Below are 22,995 nucleotides of genomic sequence, written 5' to 3'. Positions count from 1 at the left end.
ATAAATTTCAAGGCAGCTGTGCCCAAGTCCCAGCCTGTTGGCCTTCCTGGCTAGCTGGCTGGCTGGCTGCCTGGCTGCCTGCCCACGGGTTTTCAGGCTAGCTCCAGCTCTGGCTAGGAGTAGGTGTCATATTTATAATTTACAACATTAGCTCGCCATGGGGTAGCTTCGCAATCTTGCTAAATTTATGCATAAAGTAGTTGAGGTTATATATTTGCCAGCTCCTGCGTCCGTATACCCCATACCAGGGACCCATCTCTCTCTCTCTCTCTTTCTCTCTCTCTCTCTAGACACACACCCATGCCCCTCCCTAGCCCTGGCTTGTGTGTGTGCATATGTAACACACGTTTACGAGCATGTAAAATGCGTGTATTTTATTTCGCCTTTAGTTTTCGTGCTCATGGAGAGCAGCTCTATAGTTAAATTGCCCATTGCCCATGGCTGCTAACGAGCGAGCTAGCGAGCGCCCTGTATGAAGGTTAATGCTAATGTCGGCGGCACAGAAGGAGAGCCTCTGCCCTTGGGAACAGGCGACGCGATAGTTAAGCTAAGCAATGCCAGAGAACAAGCATTCGCATAAAGCAGCCACAGTTCATTTGCAACTCGGTCGCAGATGGACTCCAAACAGGCATCAACATGGAATAAGCACAGAGAATATCATAAATAATATGATATGTTGCGAGAGCAGAGAGAGAGGGGGAGAGGGAGGAGTGCTCTTACCCAAATAAACCAGGCAAGATATGCCGACGAAATCTGCCAGAAGATCCGTATCAAGCTGCCAGCATTGTCAATTAAAACTCCAAAAAGAACGAACCCAATTTGTAATTGAAACTTATCTGAGTAGAGAATGCGTTAAGTGCATTGGAATGCAGCTGCATGCCCATCCCCACAGAACCAAAATCAACAACAAGCCAGCAAAAAAAAACAAGAGGAAGAAGAAGAAGCAGAGGGAGAAGGAGAAGAGACAAGAGAAATATAAAAGAAGTTCATTTAAAAACCAAGCCCAAGAGTCATTTGCGAAACAAAGTCGCCAAGCTCCAACTGCAGCTGAGCCACTCGCACGGCGTTTGCTTAACGGTTTAAGTGGCAATCACTGGCAACGGGCGCGCAATGATAACAATAACAACAACATCAACAACAACAACAACAACAACAAACAGAAGAGAACCTGGCCAGCAGCCACAGCAATGCCAAAAAGCCAAAAAATCAGTGAAAGATCAGCAAACAGCCCGCAAGCCTGAGCCACAGCCAAAGTCGTAGTCAGAGTCAAAGCCAGGCCAGAACCAGAGTCAGAGTCAGAGCCGGCAATTACCAAATTCCGAAAAATGAAGAAATTTTCAAATAAACGAAGCTGAGTTTTATACAAAAGTGAGAACTCAACTGGCTGCAACTGATGTGTGGGACCCAGCTCAGAATCGGACTCCTTACTCCGATTTGGTCTCGTAGCCCAACAATTAGAGTCAGACCAGAGCCAGAGCCAGCAGCAGAACCAGAGCTGGAATCAGACTAACCGTATAAAACTTCACCCGCTTCTCTCTGCCATTTACTTACCCCTTTTTCGCTGGAATTCATCATCATGCGAATTAACTGGGCAGCGGCGTTTGGTTTCTTTTTCGGCAATAGGCTCCAACTTTCCATAGGGCCGGGCCAGGCCGGGCCAAGCCGGGTTGCGCCGGACCCTGGTGTCTGGTGCTCTTTATGGACTGCTTGGCAAATACGGCCATGGCAATTTAGTTGTCATAGCACTGGAAGAATTATCGCTTGTGGCGGGCGGTCCACCAAAAATTTTGTTGTCAACTGGCCAATTGGATGTGAGCAGGAGTAGGAGGCGCGGGAGCAGGAGGAGGAGGAGGAGGAGGAGGAGTCGCAGCCGACTGCAGTTCGCAGTTCTCAACTGGAAGGCCTAACTCGACGCTGCAACAAGGTCAGACAGTGTGAGTTTATTATTATAATGCGCAGATTCAATAGGTAGCATGGGGTATATAATGCTGGAGAGAGTGTTGGCAACATGGGATGGAATGAGGGAAGGCAGTTAAGGAAAATCATACTCTCTGATGAGAAGAAGTATATATGAAGTGCATTTAAAGAGGAGAGACGTGTTTTTTAAGAGCAGATGAAAATGATTAAGGCGAGGTTTAAAATTTTAAATAACAGAGCAGGAAACCCAAGTATTTCAATAAAAGATAGATCAGCTCTAGTTGATAGTAAATTATTTCATATAAATTGGCCGCTGATGAACTGCGTTCCCTAAACCCAAGTTGATATATATTTTTGCTCTATATACTCCCACAATATACCTCATAACTATTCACAGTAGGGTATAAGAGATTCTTCTATTCTAATTTAATTCAAATGAGAATCCTTCCAGCACATATCAGCTCACTTTACAGGATATCTGGCCGTTCATCATTGACTGTCGTTGCTCTCGCGACTTTCGCATTTTTTTGGTTTTTTGGGCAGGTTGCCCCGTGTGTTTAAGTAATTTGCCAGACTGGACACACCATAGGTGTTGTTTTGCTCCGATTTTAGCTTTCACAAATGATTATGTTTGATGTGCAGTTAATTTGTGGTCTTTGGGCCATTGGCACTGCGGGCAACGGCGACAGCAGAAGCGCGAACCAGCGGCGCATTAGAGTCGCATGGAACGAGTCGCAGTCGCAGTCGGAGTCGGAGTTGCAGTCGAATGATTAAGCCGGGAATGGCGATGAGTGGCCCTAAATAGCCGTTATGCGGCATTATTGCGCCATATTTCATTAGGCATGTGTGCTGCACCACTGCAGACAGCCGCAGCAGCAGCGGCAGCACCAGCGACACCCCCGCCACCGCCGCCACCCCAACCACCACCACCAGTGAGTAGCAGCAGCAGCAACCACGCGTTGACGCGCTGAGATGTCTGCGGCCTGTCCGCAGGAAGGCATAATCTCTATAGGCCACATTTATTTCCATGGGTCACTGATAGTGCGGCTATCAAAACACGGGAACACTTTTAAAATCGCAATGAAAAGCGGCAAATGGGATGCACGCGCTAATAAAATGCCGATATTTTATGGCCAATGGCCAATGGCCAGCGTCAGAGGCAGAGTCAGAGTCAGATGCAGTTGCAGAGCCTGCTCTGCCCTGGCTTGGGCAGAGGATCTGCATCACAGTCGCGTTGGAGGCGGCAAGTGTGAATGTGAGCGTCGCTTATTTTGCATACACTCGCATGCAGCATGGCATGGCATGGCTGTGCTTGAGGCGCCAGAGGCCGCGCATCTTTCGGCCGGTTGCCCACACACCGAAAATGAATTGCAAGTCATCGGGATGCAGTGCCTTGCGCTGCCCATATCCAGAACACACGTCACTCTGTCTAGGATAAAGCGCGCTGCCTCGAGTCGAGTCGAGTCGAGTCGCCTCCAGCAGACGGCCAGTCTGAGAGGGCTGTGGATGCAGTGCGACCGCTTAAGTGCACATTACTCGAATCATTTGTAATGCTAATCAAAGCAGCTAGCAGCCCCACTACCACCCTCTCTCTCACTCCACCGTCTCTCTCTCTCTCTCTGTCTCTGTCTGTGCGATATCTTGAGTTGTGCGCGAAATTAACCTACATATAATGCTGTTGCCGCTTGACAAATCTGCTCGCCTACGTTGATTACCAATCGCGGCGGCAACAAACAACTGATAATGAGCGATTGAGCTCTACAAATACGAGGCCCCCGTCCCCCCTCCCACTCCCACTCCCCGCCACCAACTGGCTTCAATTAGGGCAGACTGGACGGAACATGGACAGCCCCGTGTGCTGGCTTTAAGTGTGATCACTGATTAGGTTTATGTAGCACTCGTCCAGCCAAGTGGGTGTAGGCTGCGCAACCTAATGAAGCTCTATGTGTGTGTGTGCTGCCATGGAATGTGGCTCGATTCTCGTTTGCTTGTTCGACAGGACACTGAACTCTCTGCAGCAGGAACTTTTTTTAGTTTTTGATGAACTGTGCGCTTTCTTTCCATTTGCAGTGTTGATGGCTTAGCCAGATGATAAGATCTCAGCTGTGTTAGCTTTTACATGAGAAATTATGCTTGAGTTTGAATATTTCTCTAATTTGATGATTCATGCAGCACTCGGTGCATTTTTAGAACCCCCCATTAAAAGAGCCAACTCCAGTGGCAGCCTTTCTCTGCGAGCTACTTTCATTTACGTCTCTCTCTCTCTCACTCTCTACCTCTCCCTCTCTCGCTCTCTCTCTCTCTACACATAAGAATCACTTTCGTAAATCAAACATCTGCACATTACCTATATAAGTAAAGTCATAACAGCAAATGTACCGTAAAGCAAACATGCACTGTCGGGGCACTTGGCCATATATAGAGTCATATATAAATGTGTGTGTGTGTGTGTGTGTGTGTAGGAAAAGCACTTTGTAGAAATGCCGGCAGAAAGGCAACGTCAGCAGCAGCAGCAACAACAACAACAATCGCGTCATAATCGTTTGTAGCGACTAATTTATGATCTTAATGGCGGCTAATTAACACCATTTTCCACAATTGAAAGATTTTCCATTAAATAAAACACTTTATGGAATTGCCCAGCAACACGCAGTCCACAAGCAGCCCAACTCCTCTGCTTCGGCTTTTGCTTCTGCTTCTCGCTCGACTGAGCTGCAGCTCCAGCTACCGCTCCTGCCTCTGCTTCTGCTTCTGCTTCTGGTCGTCCAATGGGCAGGGCATTCACGGAAGTTCGACTCACAGCTCACAGTTCGCCGCTCAAATGGAGCAAAACACACAAAACTTTACGCCAAGAAGTGCAAACAAAGCAGACCCCAAACTGAAGGGAAGGTCTGACGTCGCGACGTTGCTGCTGCTGCTGTTGCTGCAAATTGACGGCGCTGCAAAATGTGGACAAAAGTTGCGCCTGGCGATTCTTAACGCATGAATGGCCAAAGGCGGCGAATAGAAATAAAAAGTGTTGAGCGCATTGCATTTGAAATGCATTTCGAATGTTTTCTTTTTCCCAGAGTCGAACTGCCCAGCTAGCCAACTGTCTGGCTGGCCATTGAGTGTCCAATCGCATGTGACGGACGAACCGCACCGAGGCGATGCGATGCGATGCGATGCGATCTCTAAGGCGGCGGCCCAGTCACAGCTAACAACTCACTGAGCGCGCAATGATTAATCGCGCAATTGTGCGCCGAATGGCCAAAGATATAGCTAAAGGCATCAACAGGCGAACAGGCTGTAGCTACAGATACATGGCCAAGATAGAGAGGGAGAGAGCGGGAGGGAGAGAGGGGGCGAGTCTGTTGCGCCTTGTTGTGCCCTTACGTATTTTTTAATTGCTATCAAAAGTGTTGCCGGAAGCCATTTACAAAGGCTGTCACCAGAGTGCGGCGGACAGCGTTTTATCGGAATCAATCAATGTATGCAATGCCGCGGCGAACTTTTACGCTCTGATTGAGGAGCGCAGAGAACAACACGTTCCCGTTGCCAGTTGCCAGTCTGAGCTGTGGCCCACGCACCGATCGACCCGCATTGGGTCAGGCAGCTGCTTAACCTATGGCCAACACCCAGCAGCATATCAAGCGTGGCATGTAATTGAATTAAAGCGGCCCCAAGCTGATTAAAATTCCACTTCCAGCAAACTGTTTATGCTCCCTCTCCCTCTCTCCACCTCACTCTTCATCACTCTTGCTCTCTTTTTATAGTGTTGTAAACATTGCAGACATGTCGATCGCTCGAAGCGGCACCTGCAGCTGTAGCCAGACCATGATTAAGCTCGGAGCTGTGGCATCCCAGCAGCCCAGAGCGCTTATCAGCTGCATTGCAATCGATGTGCGCTGCGCTCCAAATTGCCAGAGCAAAAGAAACAAAAAACCTGCGATCGATCTAAGCCAGCGATCAAGCACGGCCACAGCCACAGCAAAGAAAGTGATGCCAGGGAAAAAAATAAAACTAAAATGCAGCAGCGAAAAAAAATTGTTGCTCAACAAGGACGCAACATGCAGGCCGACATTCTAGCAACGTGCCTCTACCAGCCTCTACCAGCGATCGCTGGCGGTGACATCTTGTCAACTCAAAAATCATGATCAACAAAATGTTGTGGGGCTGTCTGACGGCCTGGCAGCCTGGGCCCAGTGCAATTCCCGGGCGCACCGAACAATTCTATTGGCAGCGGCTGCGTCGGGTGTACGAGATCATCTCTATCGATCGCTACAAACAGGCAGCGGCAGCTCTTGACAGCAGCCCGGTAGGTTCACACATAAGTGAGGCATCATTCGAGACGTCATTGGAAGCGATTAAAAGGCGCGCGCACACACACACACACTCACACGCACAGAGTCGCCACTGTCGCCGGTGGTCCTATGATCGTGTCCAGCCATTGACACACATGCATCAGTCCATGGCTGGACAGCTGAGAGTCGTTGCTGCCTCGGTCACCTGTCAGCGTCCATAATCAGGCCAAATATCAGAATCTTGAAGGTGGCCATCGGTTGATCGGTAGATCAATCTTCCGCTCTTGTCAGCATCGCGATCAGCTCAAATAACAGCTGGTCAGCAATGTAATATGAGCCGCTAACTTGCAGTTAAACCAACTGACTGTGGCTCTGATTGACTCATGGGAAGCCATCCAAATAAATTTGAAACAATCGTTAAGAAAATCTAATCAGCCTATAGATCTCAGTGGAATAGTTCAAGCTGAACTGGCTCATTCTCAGCCCATTCAGTACTTTGAATAAATAGACTTTGGGCATTTCTAATAAATAAAATAGTTGCTTCAATTATTGGAAGCTCTATATAATAACAGAATGCAGTTTGTAGCGCTCGTTAAACTACAATAAAATGCTAAGCTGTTACCGTTTAGTTTTAAAGCGATCCCCGCTAAATGGCCGCGGACGAGGCTCTAAACCAGTCGACAGGCGCATCTATGCGATCTCTGCGTAAATCTTGAGTGCTACGCGATGCAACGGTTATAAACCAGCTGGCAGGCTAGTTGCCGATTTATTGATTTTAATTGCAATCCGAGACGTTTATATGCTATAAGAATGCGCAAAAGGCCCGAAACTACGTGCAGTCGATGCCGGTTCTGGCTAGCTGCTTGGCTAGTTGGCTCGTTGGCTGACAGTGGCCATAGTTTTGGACAAGTTAAAAACAAATACGACGGCCAGAGTAGGAGTAGCTGGAGAGCGAGGATCCAGCCTGGCCTCAGCGTTTGCCGGGGCGGACGGAATCCCACAGAGCGTGGGGCATATCATGACATTTTATTGTGTTGTCAGACGGAAAAGTGCTTATTACGCATGCGCGACGGCGTCCGCAGCGACGTCAGCGGCGCAGCCTTTAATTGTGGGGTGCCGAGCGAAGAGGATGGGCCATACGCCGGAGCACGGCCAAGGCAAGCCTAGGCTAGGCCTAGGCTCTATATGTTGTCGTTGTTGTTTACGCCAGCGATTGTTTTACAAATTAATATTATTTTATGATATCGCGTTTGTTTTGCTAATTGTTGCATGTGTGGCGCAGATAGCATTTCGCATTGCGAGCCGCCAGCTAGACCCAGACAGACAGGCAGACAGACAGCCAGGCAGCTAGCTGAATGTATATGGACATAGAAGCAACAGCCGTCCGGTAGCCGGTGCATTTTGACAGTTTTACGAGCTCGAGCTGCGTTGAAATGAATACCTGCCATCCTGCTCTCTCTCTCTCTCACTCACTCCATCTCTCTCTCTCTCTGCTCTCTGCATGTTGAGTGAATTGTGGCCATGTCCGTGGCTTGGAATGTGATAGCCACCCAAACATAGGAAGCGTCTAATGAATGCATTGGCTGCACCACAATAAATTCTGTGTTGCTGTGCAGGAAAATCTAATTTTGGACCACTCCACGGTAGCCGTTGGACACATAGAGACGGACAGCTGAAATTTGCATCTGGCATTCCATTCGACTCCATTCGAGAGTTGACTGATAAGACTTGAGAGCATTTTTTTTTTTTTTTTGTGTTTTGGTGGGGGCATTGGCAACACTTCCATTCCAGCTCATTGGCAACCTTTTGCGATAGGTTTTCGCACTGTGTTGTGCCTTAATTGTCAAAGGTTGCTTTTAGCTCTCTATGGGAACAAAGGCAACAACAACAACAACAACAGCAACAACAACAAGACAATATCAACGACTGTGGCAGACAGCTTGGCTGCTACGAGGAGCAGGAGTCGCACAGAGTCAGTCCCTGGCTGAACTGTCAACTGTCAGTCAGTCAGTCAGTTGGATTGGTCGACTCCTCGTCTGGCCGTGCCTCGACATGCAACTGGACATCAATATGGGACTATCTGGCACTCGCTGGCCTGCTCTCCGTTTCCTTCGCCGTTTTGCCTGGCCTGCCTTTCGACCATGTTACTTTGCCTGCTGATAACTGATATTTGACAACTTTTGATGTGCTGACATTGACAGCGGCAGGCGGCCCAACGTCTGACAGTGCCCAGATCCCTCGACTCTCTCAGTGTCTGTGTATGTGTGTGTGTGTGTGTGTGTGTGTGTGTGTGTGTGTGTCGGATATTTAAGAAATTGGACAGCTGCTTCACAAACGCCAGGCAAACAAAAAGAGAAGAGAAAACGAACACAGAAAAGAGTTATATGATGATTTTTTTTTTTCTCTATGTATTTATAGCCTTGAAGCTCTCTGCTGTCACATGAGCATAAACTAGCATCTAGCATTTTAAGTAGACAGCTATAAATCTGTTTAGTATTTACAGGCAAGCCGGCCCGTTTAGCATATGATTACTCAGAGTTACTATCGAAGAATAGGCATGATTCCGGGACTGGGGCTTCGGCTTCGGCTTGGGCTTGGGCTACCCGTTGATTCGCGCCGATGAAATTGCCAAAGTTACCGTGAATCATAACAATAAACCCAGTTTGCTGTATGATCGTTTCCATAACAAGCTCTCTTCTCGTTCTTCTTCTTCTTCTGTTTTTTTTTCTTAATGCAGCAGCTAAAGGCGCAACCGACTTTCCCGTAATGATTATGAGCCGTAGAGTCGCTGCGGGAGAAGCCAATGCGAAAAAGCATCCGCGTAATATGAGTGGAAGAAAAAGCGTTTTATTGAAATGGCCAACGATCGAATTGTGTTCCAAATGAACTCGTTCTCATTCAAGCCAACAACAGCAACAACAACAACAACAACAACAACAATGACGGCTAACCAGGGGCAACATGCAATTTGCTCGAAATGGGGGGTTGGATCTTTGAGAGCACCGCGCCAACATTTAACGAGGTGGTCAAGATTGTGCCAAAAAACGATGGGTAATTACATGACAGAGCTGTGCGTGCTCACACACACATACACACACGCACAGCTAGCTAGCCCATATATGATACGAGGCACTTGGCCTGCCGTTTAAGTTGATGAATATGAATTTTGTGGCCACATTTTATGGATGGCCCGTTAAAGCCAGAGTCAGAGCCAGAGCCAGAGAGAGGGGAGCAGAGCGGTAGACGTCAAATCAGCGGCAGCAGCAGTTGATTGCACTTGTCAGAAACAAAGAGTTTCGCTGTAATTTAATGTAACGATTTTACTAGCTCAGCTATTTGGAAACTTTTCTAATTATAATGAGCCGAGCCTCGCAACGAGCAACAACATCATCTTTACCACCATCATCATCATCATCATCATCATCATCACCATCATCATCGTCGACATGTCAATTGGCGCACATAGCCGAATAGTGAAGAGAGCTTCAACCTAATTATTAATAAACGCCAACATTGGTTGTCAATGTCGGAGCTGACTGCATCAGAGTCGCAGAGAGTGGGAGAGGGGGAGCGGTGGGGCAGCGGAGTATGCGGCTGGGGCAGCACGCCTTCCCACCTACTGTGAAGTGGCTGTCATCATTTTAATGCCAACTCGTTACTTTATTTATCATCAACATCATTTGGAGCTCAGCGCTGACAAGCAGACAGTAGCTGCAGCAGCTACAACTCCACTTAGAACCTAGAGGGAGCTTCCACTGCAAGTGTGGGGTGAGCCGGGTATGGGGGAGCGGCGGCGGCGGAGGAGGCCTACGAACGGTGGCAGCCCAGCGCCCGTAACATTGACTACGGCGCTGATAAAAGCCTTTCCATGTCGCTTCAAATTTAAGTTTTCAATTAAAAAAGACATAAAATGCCAGCCTCTCTCTATGCGCGTGAGTGTGTATGTGTGTGTGTGTGTGTGTGTGTGTGTGTGTGTGTGTGATCGTCTATGAATGACGTCGACGTCGACGTGGCCGCAGCGCACAAATATTGTAAAGTAGTTTGAGAGTGACACAGGCGTCATAACTGTTTTAGTGTCATGCAGCAAACGAGCTGGAACAAGTAGAGCTTCTCCAGCCCACTGAGCCCGACTAGCCGAGCCTTGATGCCTTGACCAGGCTGTCGATGCTATCAATATACCTTCTCCATGAGTGTAGAAGTACATATAAATTTGTTTCAAATTGAGTTTAAAATAAATAATTATAAAATATATTAGTCACTGCTTTATTCAATATTTAAATAATTTAGTAATTATTTGACAAATTTTTTACACAGAACTCGAATTAAATTGTAATCTTAATGAATGTAAAGTTTGCGGGGCTTGGACTTCCGTTATAGAAATTTCCAACAACTTCCAAGGACCCAGAGAGCCCATAGAATCTTGAAAACATGCTCATTTGCATTTGCATACTCTGTCTTGCCCTCCCACTCCGTCTCTCTTCCGCCCTTTCCTCTCCAACTTAGCTCAGCTCAGCCCAGCCCGCTTTGTGGACAACAAATTTAACTTTTTATTATTGTTTCTTCCAGTTGGTACCGCTTACATTCCACGAGAGCTCTGCCTGGCGTCGCCATCAGCATTATCATTTAGAAAAAGTTGAGTTGAGCAAATGTGTAGCATTTATCAAGTTTTATGACTCCATTTGGACTGAGTGCTTGTATTTATTTATTTATTTATCTGCTTTTATTTGTATTTTCATTTTGGTTTCCCTTTACGTTTGTGGCTCTTCTTTGTGCCTTTTTGGTCTGCTTTTGGGCGCCCCCAATTCACTTGATATGCAAATAACGAACATTTTTGTTTTCAACACATATTTTGTATGAATTCTATTGCCGCTGCTCTACACAACCACCAAATGCGAACTGGACACTGGAAATGTTTGCTCTGATAAAATATATCCAAGCCACGGCCCATTGTGCGGGTCTGGGAAAGTGTGGCTAACGGCCAATTGTATGGAATTCATTGTTAGACGACGTCCACACGCTGGAGCTGCTGCTGCTGCTGCTGCTGCTACTGCTGCTGGCTGGATTTTGAGCTAAAAAGATAAAGACAATTATTATCGCCATTATCGCCGGCATCTGTGGTCGGCATTGTCGGTTGCCACATCCTACAGCTGAAAATGATATGGTGGCTAGCTCTCTGGCTCGCTGGCCGCTGTCGTCGCATACAAATTGGCAATAACCATCAATTGGCCAAAGGTGGCTTGGCCAGTGCTTGCATTAGAATGAGCTATGCACTGCTGGAATGTCGATTACAGTTGAACGCATCCATTGATTTGCTTTCCCGGGCTCTGTTCCTAACTCTTTGCATTGCAGATCGTGTTTCTGATCGAGCTAAGCATAATTGTATTTTCGGCATTCGATGCCCAGATTCAATGCCATTTCGACAAATGGCACTCGCCTGCCATCTGCAACAGCAGCAGCAGCATCCGATCCAGCTGGTGTCCATTGTTCGCCTCGATTGTCCGATTGTGCTGCGGCGGCTTCTGTTGGCTTCTATACGCTGCATGTATAGCATTCGTGCCTCCTGCCTCCTGCCCCCTGCCTGGCAGCGCATAATTGTAGACTCTGGCATGATAATTCCCTGCAAGACAAGCATCAGCATTATGTGAAGAATGTTACGCCAAATGCTAGATATGCCATGGGCCAACTGCAGTCAAGTGATAAATGTTTGGCATATGAATCTACATACATCTATGAAGCTGAAACAGATATTCATAATAAAAGTAGCAGCAATGTAAAAAACCAATATACTCAGATTACTTATGTGAATGAGTCCCAATCTATCGAGGTCTTCCACAAAATCTAAAATAGAAACTCTTATATATTTATTGTTCCACAATTCTTCAAGCACAAACAACTTTTCAATAACATAATAACATAATATATATTCATGAATTCATTCATTTCTCCAGAAATCTCTCAGCATTATTAGAGGATCCTACAATGGTCGTCCATAGATATAACGTATCTGACCCTGGTCAGCTCTAGCTCTGCACTGTGGACACTCCGACACTCGCCGCAAGCAATCCCTGATGCAGTTGTCCCCGAAGAGATGTCCACAACCAAGCGAGACCAGGCGATGCTCGGTAGACGAATTCCATTGATCAAAGCAAATTGAACAGGTGGTGTTGTGTTCAATGGTGCTCTTGTTGCTCTCGACTTGATGCTCCAGCTCCAAGCACCGTTTGTCGCTGGCCTCCAGCTGCTTTTTAAGACTTTCAGTCTCCTGCAAATGGCTCTGCTCCTGCTTATTCAATGCGTCCAGCAACTCAAGACGCATCCGATCCTTTTCCAGTAACTTCTGCTCAAACTCCTCGGCTTGCATATTTTGAATGGCTTTTATGGAAGCCACCTGGTTGTCCAGGTCCCGCGTAAAGTTCTGCAGTGATTCCTCAATAAATCCGGATTGGTCTACCAACTGCAAACCATCTATTTTGCTGGACAGCTTGTTCAGCTGATATTGCAATTGATTTGCCTTCATTAGTATTGCCTTGCAGCACTCCACTTCATCCGCTTTGGCATCTGATGCTTCACTCGATTTTGGGATATTCTCAATATCGGTATTCTTATTGGAATTATCCATGTTTTAAAATTCCGCTTTGTTAATGTGCTGCAAGGGAAATACATATATTTAATTTGTGTAGTTCTTGGAAATTCCCTATATACATATGAGATTTTTAGAGCTGGTGAAACTTAATAATGGTAAATTATAGATAAAGCACTTTAAGGATTTTCAATATTTAAATTTAAACCTATTTTTAGAGTAGAACTTGCACAACCTTTTCAAAAACTTGCAGCAGATGCTCTCTTTGATGATCCCTTTGACGCTATAGCAATTAGAGATGTGACATTGTCTTAGCTTTCTTGGGCTTATATCTAGCATTGTGTACTCACAGGTTGCATGCAATTGTGTGGCAGCGCTAGGCAATAATTTGAAATTTCGCAGCACAGTGGCAACACCTTGACAACTTTTAAGCTTGCCAGAGTATTTAAAGTTCTTTTCACGTACAGAGCGGAGCTTCTGGAACTTGCTGTGGCTCGATAGATCTGCGACTGACGAATGTTCTGTTGCTGCCTAGGGCCTTTATATATACACATACATAAACATACTTATTTGAACTGTTGCAAAGCATCTGGAAATGTTGCTAGACTCCAGGGCAGCAAAAAGCTGACGCTGCAGCGGCTGAGAAGTGATGCGTATTTGTTTATTCGCGAGAAATCTCGGCTACTGAAGTAAACAAACTATCGAGAGCAAATTAAAAAAAAATAATAATAATAATAAATAAAAAAAGAGACTTGTATTCTATGTACTTTATTTATCAAAACATAGTCGATTAGGCGTGCTCAGCGCATTTGCCCACACTATGTCTGGAAGTCGTCGCAGTTGCTCGATTCTCATTTAGTGCGGCGTTTGGCCAAGTGGTCGCCCTTCTTGAAGTCCTTATTGAGCTGCTTGATGGCCAGATCGATTTCGACGAAACGCTGCTCCAGCACCTTCATCTGGTCCTGCAGCAGCTTCTTCAGCTGCTTCATATGCTGGCTGTGCTCTTCAACTTGCATTTGCAGACTCTCAATCACCTCCAGGCACGACATCTGGTGCGACGGCGGCTTCAGCGGATACTTCATCGGTGGCATTTCCATTATGGTCATGTCGTAAACCTTCTTATGCAGCTGGCTATGAAAGTCCGCCAGGGAAATCCTGGCAGACCGGAAGACCTTCAGGGCGCGCTCATCGTGGCCGCCAGACTTCAACTTGCGCTGTTCAACCGTCGCATAGAAGGCGTCCAAGTGCCTTTGTATGTCCTTGGACTTCTTCCACAAGGCGTGAATGGGAGTCACCAGGGCCTCGAGCTGAGTCTGCTGCCCGGCGTTTGCGCGGCCCTCCGGCTTCGGCTCCTCGTTCTGCTGCTGCGATTGCGAAGACATGTTGTTTCTAATGGCTAAGAGCTCCTCTCTGGTGTAAGTTGGCATTCTGCAAAATGATTTTCACAATTATTCAATTGTTAGAATTCTAGTTTTTCTATGTTGTTTCTTTCCGCTTGCTACCTCAGCTTGCTCGTCGCAATTTCAGACTGGAATGACATTCGAATTTCGAACAAATGCTGACGTGTTCCTGGAAAAACAGTGTGACCATACCAACTCTTCAATTGCTGTCCCTAAATGTTGGCAACTTTTCGGGTACACACTGGACGGAAGTCGACATTTGAAAGCAAGGAAAAGGAAAGTTCTTTCTTTTTCGACTCCAGCACGTGTAGGTTGTCAAGCAGCTCTATCACTGAAGCAATTTCTCAATTGAGAAAAGAAGAAATAAATCAAATTTAAGTTCTTTTCTAGTATATCTAAGAGCGGAAATCAGTTTAGCAATGCCACCAAAACGTCAAAACAAGTCTTCTGATGGTCCTGCAGCCAAGGTAGCCCGTGAGATGGATACCGTTGACAAAGCTCGCCAAGAGCTGGACAATCTGCTTGTGGAACGTAATCAGTTCAAGTCGAAGCTAGAGACTGCCGTCAACGAAGTCGAGTTGCTAAAGACTACCGCCTCGAAGCTGGAGGAGAGCTACAATAGCTGCATCCGTGGACTGTTGGTCGGCATGGAGGCTATGTCTAAGTTGTTGACCTCGGGCAAACACCATCTGCCGCGCAGCCAGATGAATCATATTAACAAGAAGCTGGACAATGTGCTAAAGCAGACAAAGAATCTGTCCCTTAAGCTGGCCGAGGCGCAGATCCACTATCGCGCCGGGACCAGTGCCGAAAGGGAGGAAATCGAAAGCTTGCTCCTAGCACAAAAGATGCTCGTTGAGGAATATGAGCAGAAGCTGCTCGAGAAGGAGCAGACTTACCGCGATCTGCAATCCGATATGGAGCACCAGGCGGAGACCTATTTGAAGGAAATCGAGGGACTGAAGAAGCAAATCGAAGAAATCGAGGGCAATCGCGTCGATCCCAATTACACAACTTGCTCCATCTGCCTGGAGCCGTGGACCACCTCGGGCAGCCACCGTGTGTCCGCACTGATCTGTGGCCACGTCTTCGGGGACATATGCATCAGGGAGCATCTGACCAACGCCTCGGACTGCCCCATGTGCCGCTCGCTTGCCGACTCCATAGACTTGCGCTATCTGTTCCTGGAAAGCTCCTATTCTGAAGACTAACTCCCATCCACATATGTATCCCAGCATTAATTCAAAGAATTTCTGTAATAAATCGGGAAGACATATCTAAATGTTTGACAGCGACTTTTAATGGGCTGACAAAATGCTAAATGGGCTTCATATTCTTCCGCTGCCTCTTCCCCTTCCCCTTTCTCTTCCTCTGCCACAGCTTCTGCCTCACTGCTAATAGACAATTCATCAATTCAGCGCCCTTTAACAAACTGTCAACTGCAGCTTGCGCTTGTGGCTTGTGGCATGCCGCATGCCCCAGCCGCCCCAGCTGCCCCGCCGCTCCATTAGCCATCCGAATCGTTGGCCAGGCCCTCGATAATTGCGCTGTCACTTGGCTGAAGACATGGCAATTTGTGGGCATAAAAGCGCGCAAATTTGTTATGAGTTCTCGCTCGCCCCCTGCCGCCGTGCTCTGCTCCTAGCTGGGCTCCTGCTGCTCCTGCTGCTGATGGCTGTTGATGAAATGGAAATGCGAGAGACTCTAGAGACAAGTTCTGCACATTGAAATCCATTTAATCGAGCCATCACACAGTTCCACACAGTCGCCCGCCGCCCGCCGTACTCCGAGCCACGTGTCCACGTCGCAGTTTGTTGATTTATGAAATACTTGCCGGCTCGCAAATGAAAATCCATTGGCCATCGTCGTACGCCTTGAGTTTGTTTAGCTGCGAATGCGAATGCGAATCCGAGTGGTATTTGTATCTCTGGATGCCAAGCGCTTTGGTTTATTGCCAATGCTTGAGAGCTCGGCGCGCTGCTAAGCAGCCAAGCCAGACGAAACCAAACCAAACCAAACCAACTCAAGCCAAGTCAAACCAGGCGGAGAAGCAGCCAAGAGGCGTTGCACATAATTTGCTTTGATCTGTTTTCGCATTTGGAGAGCTGTCAACCGGGCAACGGGAGACATACACGGACGTAGACATGGACGTAGACAATAGAAGCCGAGTCTGCCAGACGGGCATTGCAGAGTCGAGCATGCTGTTCGGCGTAGGCTTTAATGCCAATTGGACAGTTTTTTGCAATCAGCCAGGCCGTCAAAATTAATTTGTTATAATAACAAATTGAAAGTGCCCAGAGCTTGTATTATCTCCTATGGGCGTAGTATATGGATAGCCCAATTGGTTTGCAGCCTTATCAAAGTAGACGACGCCTGAACCTGGACATGTGGAGCACTTGAAGCTCAGCTGAGTGCAACAACAAACTTACGTTAATTGCATTAAGGCTCGCACAAACATACATACATATTGTTAGACTATGCATATGTATGTATGTATGTGTATGTTTATATGGCATTGTGTGCGTATCTACAATTTGTACTTGGGCTCGACCGACAAAATCTAAAACAAACACTCCACGAAATATGAAAGCGCGTCACGTTTTAAGATACGTTTTTAAAGTGGTTTCGGCCAAGCTGAATTTCGGCCTCGGGGCCCACTAAGGAGACTGTAACAGACCTTTGGAGATATGTATGTTAAGAAAATAATATATAACAGAAAAGAAAAAAAAAAAAACAAATAATCTAGAAATCAAAAGCCATGTGTAACAAATGGAGGCCGAGTTCCAGCTGGGCCAAGCCTTCATAGGAATCATCGATTGTCATTATCAACGTGATAAGCCACTGAGATCGCCATGTGGCTATGCTCCGACTTGGTCATGTGTGTCCACCAACCGAGCCCGCGCCCCCTCCCCTTGCCCTCTTGCCCGCTTTGTGAGATGCTGAGATCGCAGCTGTCAGCTGCGGCGGTCAGACTACGAAATACTTCGAATGCACTTGAGACATTTCTCTTGAACTTCAACGCCTGCCACGCCGCTGTCAAAATATTTCAATGAGTTCGCTTACGTTTTTTCTCCCTCTCTCTCTCTCTCTCTCTCGCTCTCCCTCACTCTTTATCACTGGAAGCGCAACTTGTTGTGCGGTCTTTTGATGAGATCTCAATATGACGGCTGTCTGTCCGCTGACATTGCGAGGCGTCGTGTATGCTTGTGTGTGTGTGTGTGTGTGTGTGTGTGTGTGTGTGTGTGTGTGCATTGATTGTGTTTGTGGGTAGCAGTTTGTTAGACAAATTAAATCTGTTATTTTCCAATAGGTGCCACCAATACATGCATGCGGACAAACGAGAGGCGGCGATAAGAAATGGATTCTAACTAAGTGAAACTTGTTTTGCGCTCGGCCGAGTCGAACCGCTCATATGATTATGGAGAGGCCCACAGAGCTGCATTCCCATGTATGCGATGTTAACCACACGATGATTTGGGATCGGGATCGGGATCGGCATCGGGATCGGGTGATTGGATGATCGCAGAGAGCAAACAGCAAACAGCAAACAGCAAACGGCAAACGCTGCCAACAGCATTTTCTTGTATTTATAAGGTTTCCGTCAGTTCTGTTAAGGATTGAGTTATTTGCAGCAGCGTCCCAGGCCTTGGGGATGTTGTCACTTTTTTTTCGCATGCTGCAAATGCGGTTACTCGGTGCATGGTAAGGCGATACTCGATATACCTACATACATGTGTACATACATACATATAGAAAGGTTCTGTAGGCATGCGCCCCATATGAAATGCAAATACATATTTAATTATCGCATATTTATACAATATTTTGCTTATACCAAAGCAACAAGAAGCTGATCTAAAAGTCACAAATGCCATTAGATTTGTCTTGGCCAACATTTATCGAAGCACTTGCCATGGCCAACACGACAAAAGGCAATTTTAATCTGATAAATGGCAGCTGCAATTCGAATATTATAAAATTTGCACAGTGCAAACAATAAAAAGGCAATTTGTGTGGCTGCTGAGTAAACATTTAATTGTTATTGTATGGCAATAGGCAAACACACACACACACACACACACACACACATGCACACAAAAGCAAAGCAATTATAATAACAACAAACTAGTAAAACGGAAATTGTGGAAATTTGATCAAATTGCAATTTCAGTTAATTTGGCATTGGTCTTGCCTTCTTCTTCTATACTAGTGCGAGCCCTGGACCAGCAGGAGCAGCAGCAGCAGCAGCAGCAGGAGGAGCAGCAGGAGCATTTATTGACACTCGTCTCTTATCATAACTAAAATCGTTTGCATGTATTACTCCAAACAGCAACAGCAACAACAACAAACAACGGCAACAACAAACAGCAGAGGATGAGGTACGTGTCGCCTGGCCGCTCGTACGCCTGGCAAACATGAAAATTCAATAAGCATAAGAATTTCGAATTTACGATGATATTAACAATAATATTGCAGTTGTCGCAATGGGCGCTGAGGGCGCAACACGAGATGCCCAACTGGAGCTGCAACTGCCAACTGGACAGTTGTTCGGGACACCCCGTTGCTAGACACTGGGGCACAACTGAAGTCGACTGCATAGCATAGAAATAGTATAAAACTAGAGATACTCTTTAAAAATCATCGTTAGCAAGCTCGCAGAATTAGTTTCTTTATGAAAGGGAAATTTGCAACAGAATTTCCCATAAACAGCTGAGCAGAAATCGGAACAGAAACAGAATTGAAAATATAACCTGCGTAATTGTAGTAGTAGTAGTAGGCAATTCAAATGGAAATTTTTAAGAGACAAAGAAAGGAAATTCCACACAGGCATATAAATAGTGAAAGCAAGAGGAATACGAAGAGAACAATTGCCAATTTACATGTTGGAGAGAAGAGTCTAGAATAACAGACGAATTCGTAAGGAAATCGTTCACAAAGAGGCGAACAAATACGAACTATAAATTGGAATCACAAGTGTGAGAGTGAGAGCTTGCTGATTGTGCAAAGAAAAGAGAAAAAGCTGCAATGAAGGGCATTTCTTAAAGGAAATTTATAAACATGCACACATACCTATGTATGTAAGTACGTATGAAGAAACATAAACAAGAGAATGTCAAATGTAAGAAATGTGTTAGCAAGGAAATCATTGGTAAGGAAATTTTTAAATATAACAGACAAAAGTGATATTTTATTTACATTTATTATATACACATACATACATACATGTGTATATATGTACACATTCTACCTTTAATCTTTTTTCTAGGGTATTCCCACTGCGGCTTGGTCATCAGTTTGCTTTCATTCTCATCCTTTATTTTATAGCGTAATGCATTTATTTAATAAATTCATATACAACATATATATAGAGAAAAAAATCAACTGTGGACAATGCCGGCAGGCGCATGTATCTTAGACCTGGACTCGGACTTGGACTTGGGAAGTGGAAGTTGAAGTTGAAGTTGGTCTACGACACGCACCAGGAAATTGGCAGTTGAATGGACAGTCGCTCGGGCTGCACGGGCTGCACGGGCCGCCCTGGTCTGGGTGGATAGTAAACAATTTTATGAGCTCGCCTGCAATAATCTACGCAATTTTATTGACACTTTGCCTTTTTGTTGTAATTCATGCGTTTGCTTGGGTGTTTATCGCACCGCGGGCGATCTACCCGCGGGGCCGAGGAGCTGCCCTTCGCGCCAGATAGTAGCTCCGACTTTCTCCACGGGTCCCACAATCTATCAGCGCTGATAAGCGGCTGGTTTGTCTCTTGTTGACATGGGAATGCTGCAGGCTATAGGCGATAGGCTATGGGCTTCGGGCTGTCCCCAATTCTCAACGTGGCGCAGGTGCCACCATAGTCACCACAGTCCAAGGGCCTATCTGATTGTCACCTAGCGTTTGACTAATGAACCATTCCAACCAACCGGCATTTGTATTGGAAACTCTCTTTAACGCTTCTATTTCGGGGCTACGAGTGTCAACTGTTATTTTCGTCGTGTGCAGTAGCTGTAGCTATAGCTGCAGCCGGGCCGTTTTAGATAACCCTATCTAAGTGTCAGTCTTGAGTAAAACAAGCTATCGGCTTATGGGATCTGTGCTACTTAATTGAGCCACTGCCAATGCGAGTCAAGTCGAATGCCGAATGCAGCCAGCGGCCAATTGAAAACACTTCTGCATAATTAAAACCGCTCCATTGTGAATGCAACGGGTTATTGGTTAGCCACCAAGCACCAACACCTCCACCTGGCCCCTCACCTGTCCCCTTCCACTTGTCCTCTCTGCCTGGGCCATCAGTGTTCGTTCCACTCGCTTATGTTGTCATTTTAAATTTTAATCGCTTGTCATAAACTGCAATCGCATTAATTTCCATGCCTGACATGCAATTATATGTAAATAAATATTTATTTTTAAATTTCCAATTTATTTATTTACAGCTTTTATAACTACTCTCAATACGCAATAATATATGTATATAAACACATAAATACACACACACATGTATATACATATGCATATATGTATGCACATGTATATTCTATAAATTAAAAACCATATTGCAGTTTATGACTTGCATTGATTTAGTGACGCATCCATAAGTCCAGCCCGCAGCTCCGGATCCCACAAGATAATCATGGAGCGTGTAAGTACCGTAAAAGCGAAATCAATAATTGTGCATATTTACAATTGATAATTTAAATTTAAGCACCTACCGTGTGCAGCATTAAGAATTTATGTACTTTTATTGTTCATTGCCCAATCAATTTCCATTTATGGAATAACTTTTTACCAATTTAATTGGCTATCGTTTCCATCCCTTCTCAGCCAATTAACTTTGAATTCCATTTGGAGAAACAGAGAGAGAGAGAGAGAGAGAGTGAGAGAGAGAGAGAGATTATGATATTACTTATAAAAAGAATAATGTATGGTATGAGAAATCTATATAGATATGCTTGATTAGCATTAATAGAGCTATGCATACATACGCTCTCTCTCTCTCTCTCTTTCTTTCTTTATATCTATGTAGGCCCTAAATCTACAAAGATCTGCAGATTGCAATAAGGTTTTACTGTATCATGGAGTTACTTATACCATATTTATTATACATCTTGCATAGTTGGGTGTATATATAGGGAATATATGTATGTATTTTCAATATACAGGCATTATAAAGTATACTCATTGAAAGCAGTTAATTCAAATCATCTTACTAATCTTCTCTTCTAGATATCCAATATAATCCAGTCTGATTGACCTTACTATATCTCTAATCTGCTCTCTCAAACTGATTTCGGTTATATACGTATATAAATAATACTAGGCTAATACTCATCATAGACCTTACATAGCTAACATAACAGCAACCATATCAAATCCAAATCAAGTATATATCTTCGCCTGCGTTCCCCTAAGACTGGAGTTCTCTCATAATTAAGCCTAACAGAAGTGTTTAAGCTGTGTAAACTCTTTATGTTTTATTTATAGATTCCACATTCCCAAATTAAAGAGCATTATTATTAACCTTTAACATTTTCACGCTCGAAAGTTATGAGAAGCAAAATCAACAAATTATTCAGAAAGTCGGCTGGAAAAGGGAATGCGGATAGCTAAGTAAGCAACTCTATCTTTTGTTTTTTTTTTTTTTTTTTTATTGTTTTTGGTATTTCGATGTTATTTATGGATGTCTATTTTTCAGGGAACGTTGCTGTACAGTGAGGCGTGACTAATCAGGCAACGAAACTTTTGCCGGCTGCTAATTGCCGTGAAGGCGCCGCAACTGTCCATAGATATATATACTTTATATGCATATATGTATGTAAATATATATGTATGTATATATACATATTGCTGCGCATATAGAATGTGTGAGTCATTAAGGCTTGCGGCAATGCAAATTGCTGCAACAAGTGCAGCAGGATTGTTAGCTCTCTTTCTCCGCAGCTTAATTATCATAGCGCACAGCTTCCAGCTCCGACTCCCGCTCCAGCTCCCGCTCCAACTCCAACTCCGACTCCAACTCTGTGTGTACAACCAATCAGCGTATGCAAGGCGCTAAATGAGCAGCGAGTGGAGTGGAGTTGCCTTGCCAAGTGTCACCAGCAGCTTGAGGGGGCAGCGAGCGGGCGCAAGGGGGCGGCTAAAGTGTTGCGCTAATTTTATATGCAAATTATGGCAAAAGCGCGGCTTGTATGCTAATTTGGACTCCGCTCGGACTGCGAATCAGACGCAGGCTCAGGTTGAGTCTCAGTCTCAGAGTCAGTCTCAGTCTCAGTCTCAGTCTCCGCTGCTGTTGCTCTGCCTCTGCACTTAACACTCTTTTTTAATGATGTATAGTCCGCATGCATATGCCAAATATTTGGAGAATGCAGCAGAATGTACAGTTGTTGTTGTTGTTGCCGTTGCTGCTGCTGCTGCTCCTGCTGCAGTTCGTCATCGACTCTGGCTTTTATCTGGCGCAAAAGTGTGAAATTTTGACGCAACGTCAAAGCAATTTTTCGGCTCAGTTTGTCAGATATGGCAGCGGCTGGCCGCGCTCCACCTGGTTGCACCTTTCACCAGCCGGCCGGCGGAGCCCAAGCTGCGGCCTCTTAATGATTTCTGAATGCATCCTGCTGGGCCGGCACACACCAATGCCAAGCTTATCCATTCCACAGTTGGGATTATACACACACACACACACACACACACATACATATGTATATCATATTTTTTGGGAGGCATTCTGACACATATGGAAATCTGTAGCGTTGTCTTAATTAGAAGTGCCACGTGCAACAACTGCGACAGGCTTTTACTCACTTTTATTTTGATGACAACA

At 45.5% G+C, this 22,995-nt stretch overlaps 3 protein-coding genes and 1 long non-coding RNA gene across 6 annotated transcripts; 2 read left to right on the top strand and 2 right to left on the bottom strand.

The window, feature by feature from the left end:
* Window positions 1–12,039: 12,039 nt before the first annotated feature.
* On the bottom strand, window positions 12,040–13,413 carry LOC108612307 (uncharacterized). Of its 2 annotated transcripts, XM_089467291.1 has the most exons (3): window positions 13,131–13,309; window positions 13,016–13,063; window positions 12,040–12,846 (listed from the first exon to the last, which is right to left on the bottom strand). In XM_089467291.1, exon 3 carries the CDS (start codon window positions 12,817–12,819, stop codon window positions 12,175–12,177), a length of 645 nt encoding a protein of 214 aa, XP_089323417.1. In that variant the 5' UTR covers window positions 12,820–12,846; window positions 13,016–13,063; window positions 13,131–13,309; the 3' UTR covers window positions 12,040–12,174. The 2 variants fall into 2 exon arrangements, with proteins under 2 accessions (XP_089323417.1, XP_017860675.1); XM_018005186.2 differs by lacking the exon at window positions 13,016–13,063 and having other exon boundaries at window positions 13,131–13,413.
* Window positions 13,414–13,532: 119 nt separating this feature from the next.
* LOC108614474 (uncharacterized) lies at window positions 13,533–14,423 on the bottom strand. The gene is made up of 2 exons (XM_018008619.2): window positions 14,283–14,423; window positions 13,533–14,208 (listed from the first exon to the last, which is right to left on the bottom strand). The coding sequence occupies exons 1-2, from the start codon at window positions 14,318–14,320 to the stop codon at window positions 13,632–13,634; spliced, it is 615 nt and encodes a 204-aa protein (XP_017864108.1). The 5' UTR covers window positions 14,321–14,423; the 3' UTR covers window positions 13,533–13,631.
* LOC108614473 (uncharacterized) lies at window positions 14,348–15,462 on the top strand. Of its 2 annotated transcripts, none has more exons than XM_089467290.1 (2): window positions 14,348–14,487; window positions 14,571–15,462. In XM_089467290.1, the coding sequence occupies exons 1-2, from the start codon at window positions 14,397–14,399 to the stop codon at window positions 15,389–15,391; spliced, it is 912 nt and encodes a 303-aa protein (XP_089323416.1). In that variant the 5' UTR covers window positions 14,348–14,396; the 3' UTR covers window positions 15,392–15,462. The 2 variants fall into 2 exon arrangements, with proteins under 2 accessions (XP_089323416.1, XP_089323415.1); XM_089467289.1 differs by having other exon boundaries at window positions 14,400–14,491.
* A 2,717-nt stretch (window positions 15,463–18,179) lies between these two features.
* LOC149269142 (uncharacterized) lies at window positions 18,180–21,992 on the top strand. Its single transcript, XR_016269899.1, has 5 exons — window positions 18,180–18,559; window positions 18,657–19,329; window positions 19,447–20,820; window positions 21,663–21,788; window positions 21,874–21,992. It is a non-coding gene; the product is annotated as an uncharacterized LOC149269142 (long non-coding RNA).
* Window positions 21,993–22,995: the final 1,003 nt, after the last annotated feature.

The sequence above is a fragment of the Drosophila arizonae genome, chromosome 4, assembly GCF_054131065.1.
Source record: "Drosophila arizonae isolate 15081-1271.41 chromosome 4, UAZ_ARI_1.0, whole genome shotgun sequence".
In the NCBI taxonomy this organism is placed as follows: domain Eukaryota; kingdom Metazoa; phylum Arthropoda; class Insecta; order Diptera; family Drosophilidae; genus Drosophila; species Drosophila arizonae.
Note: the sequence above shows the minus strand (reverse complement) of the source record. Positions and strands in the feature narration are given on the sequence as shown.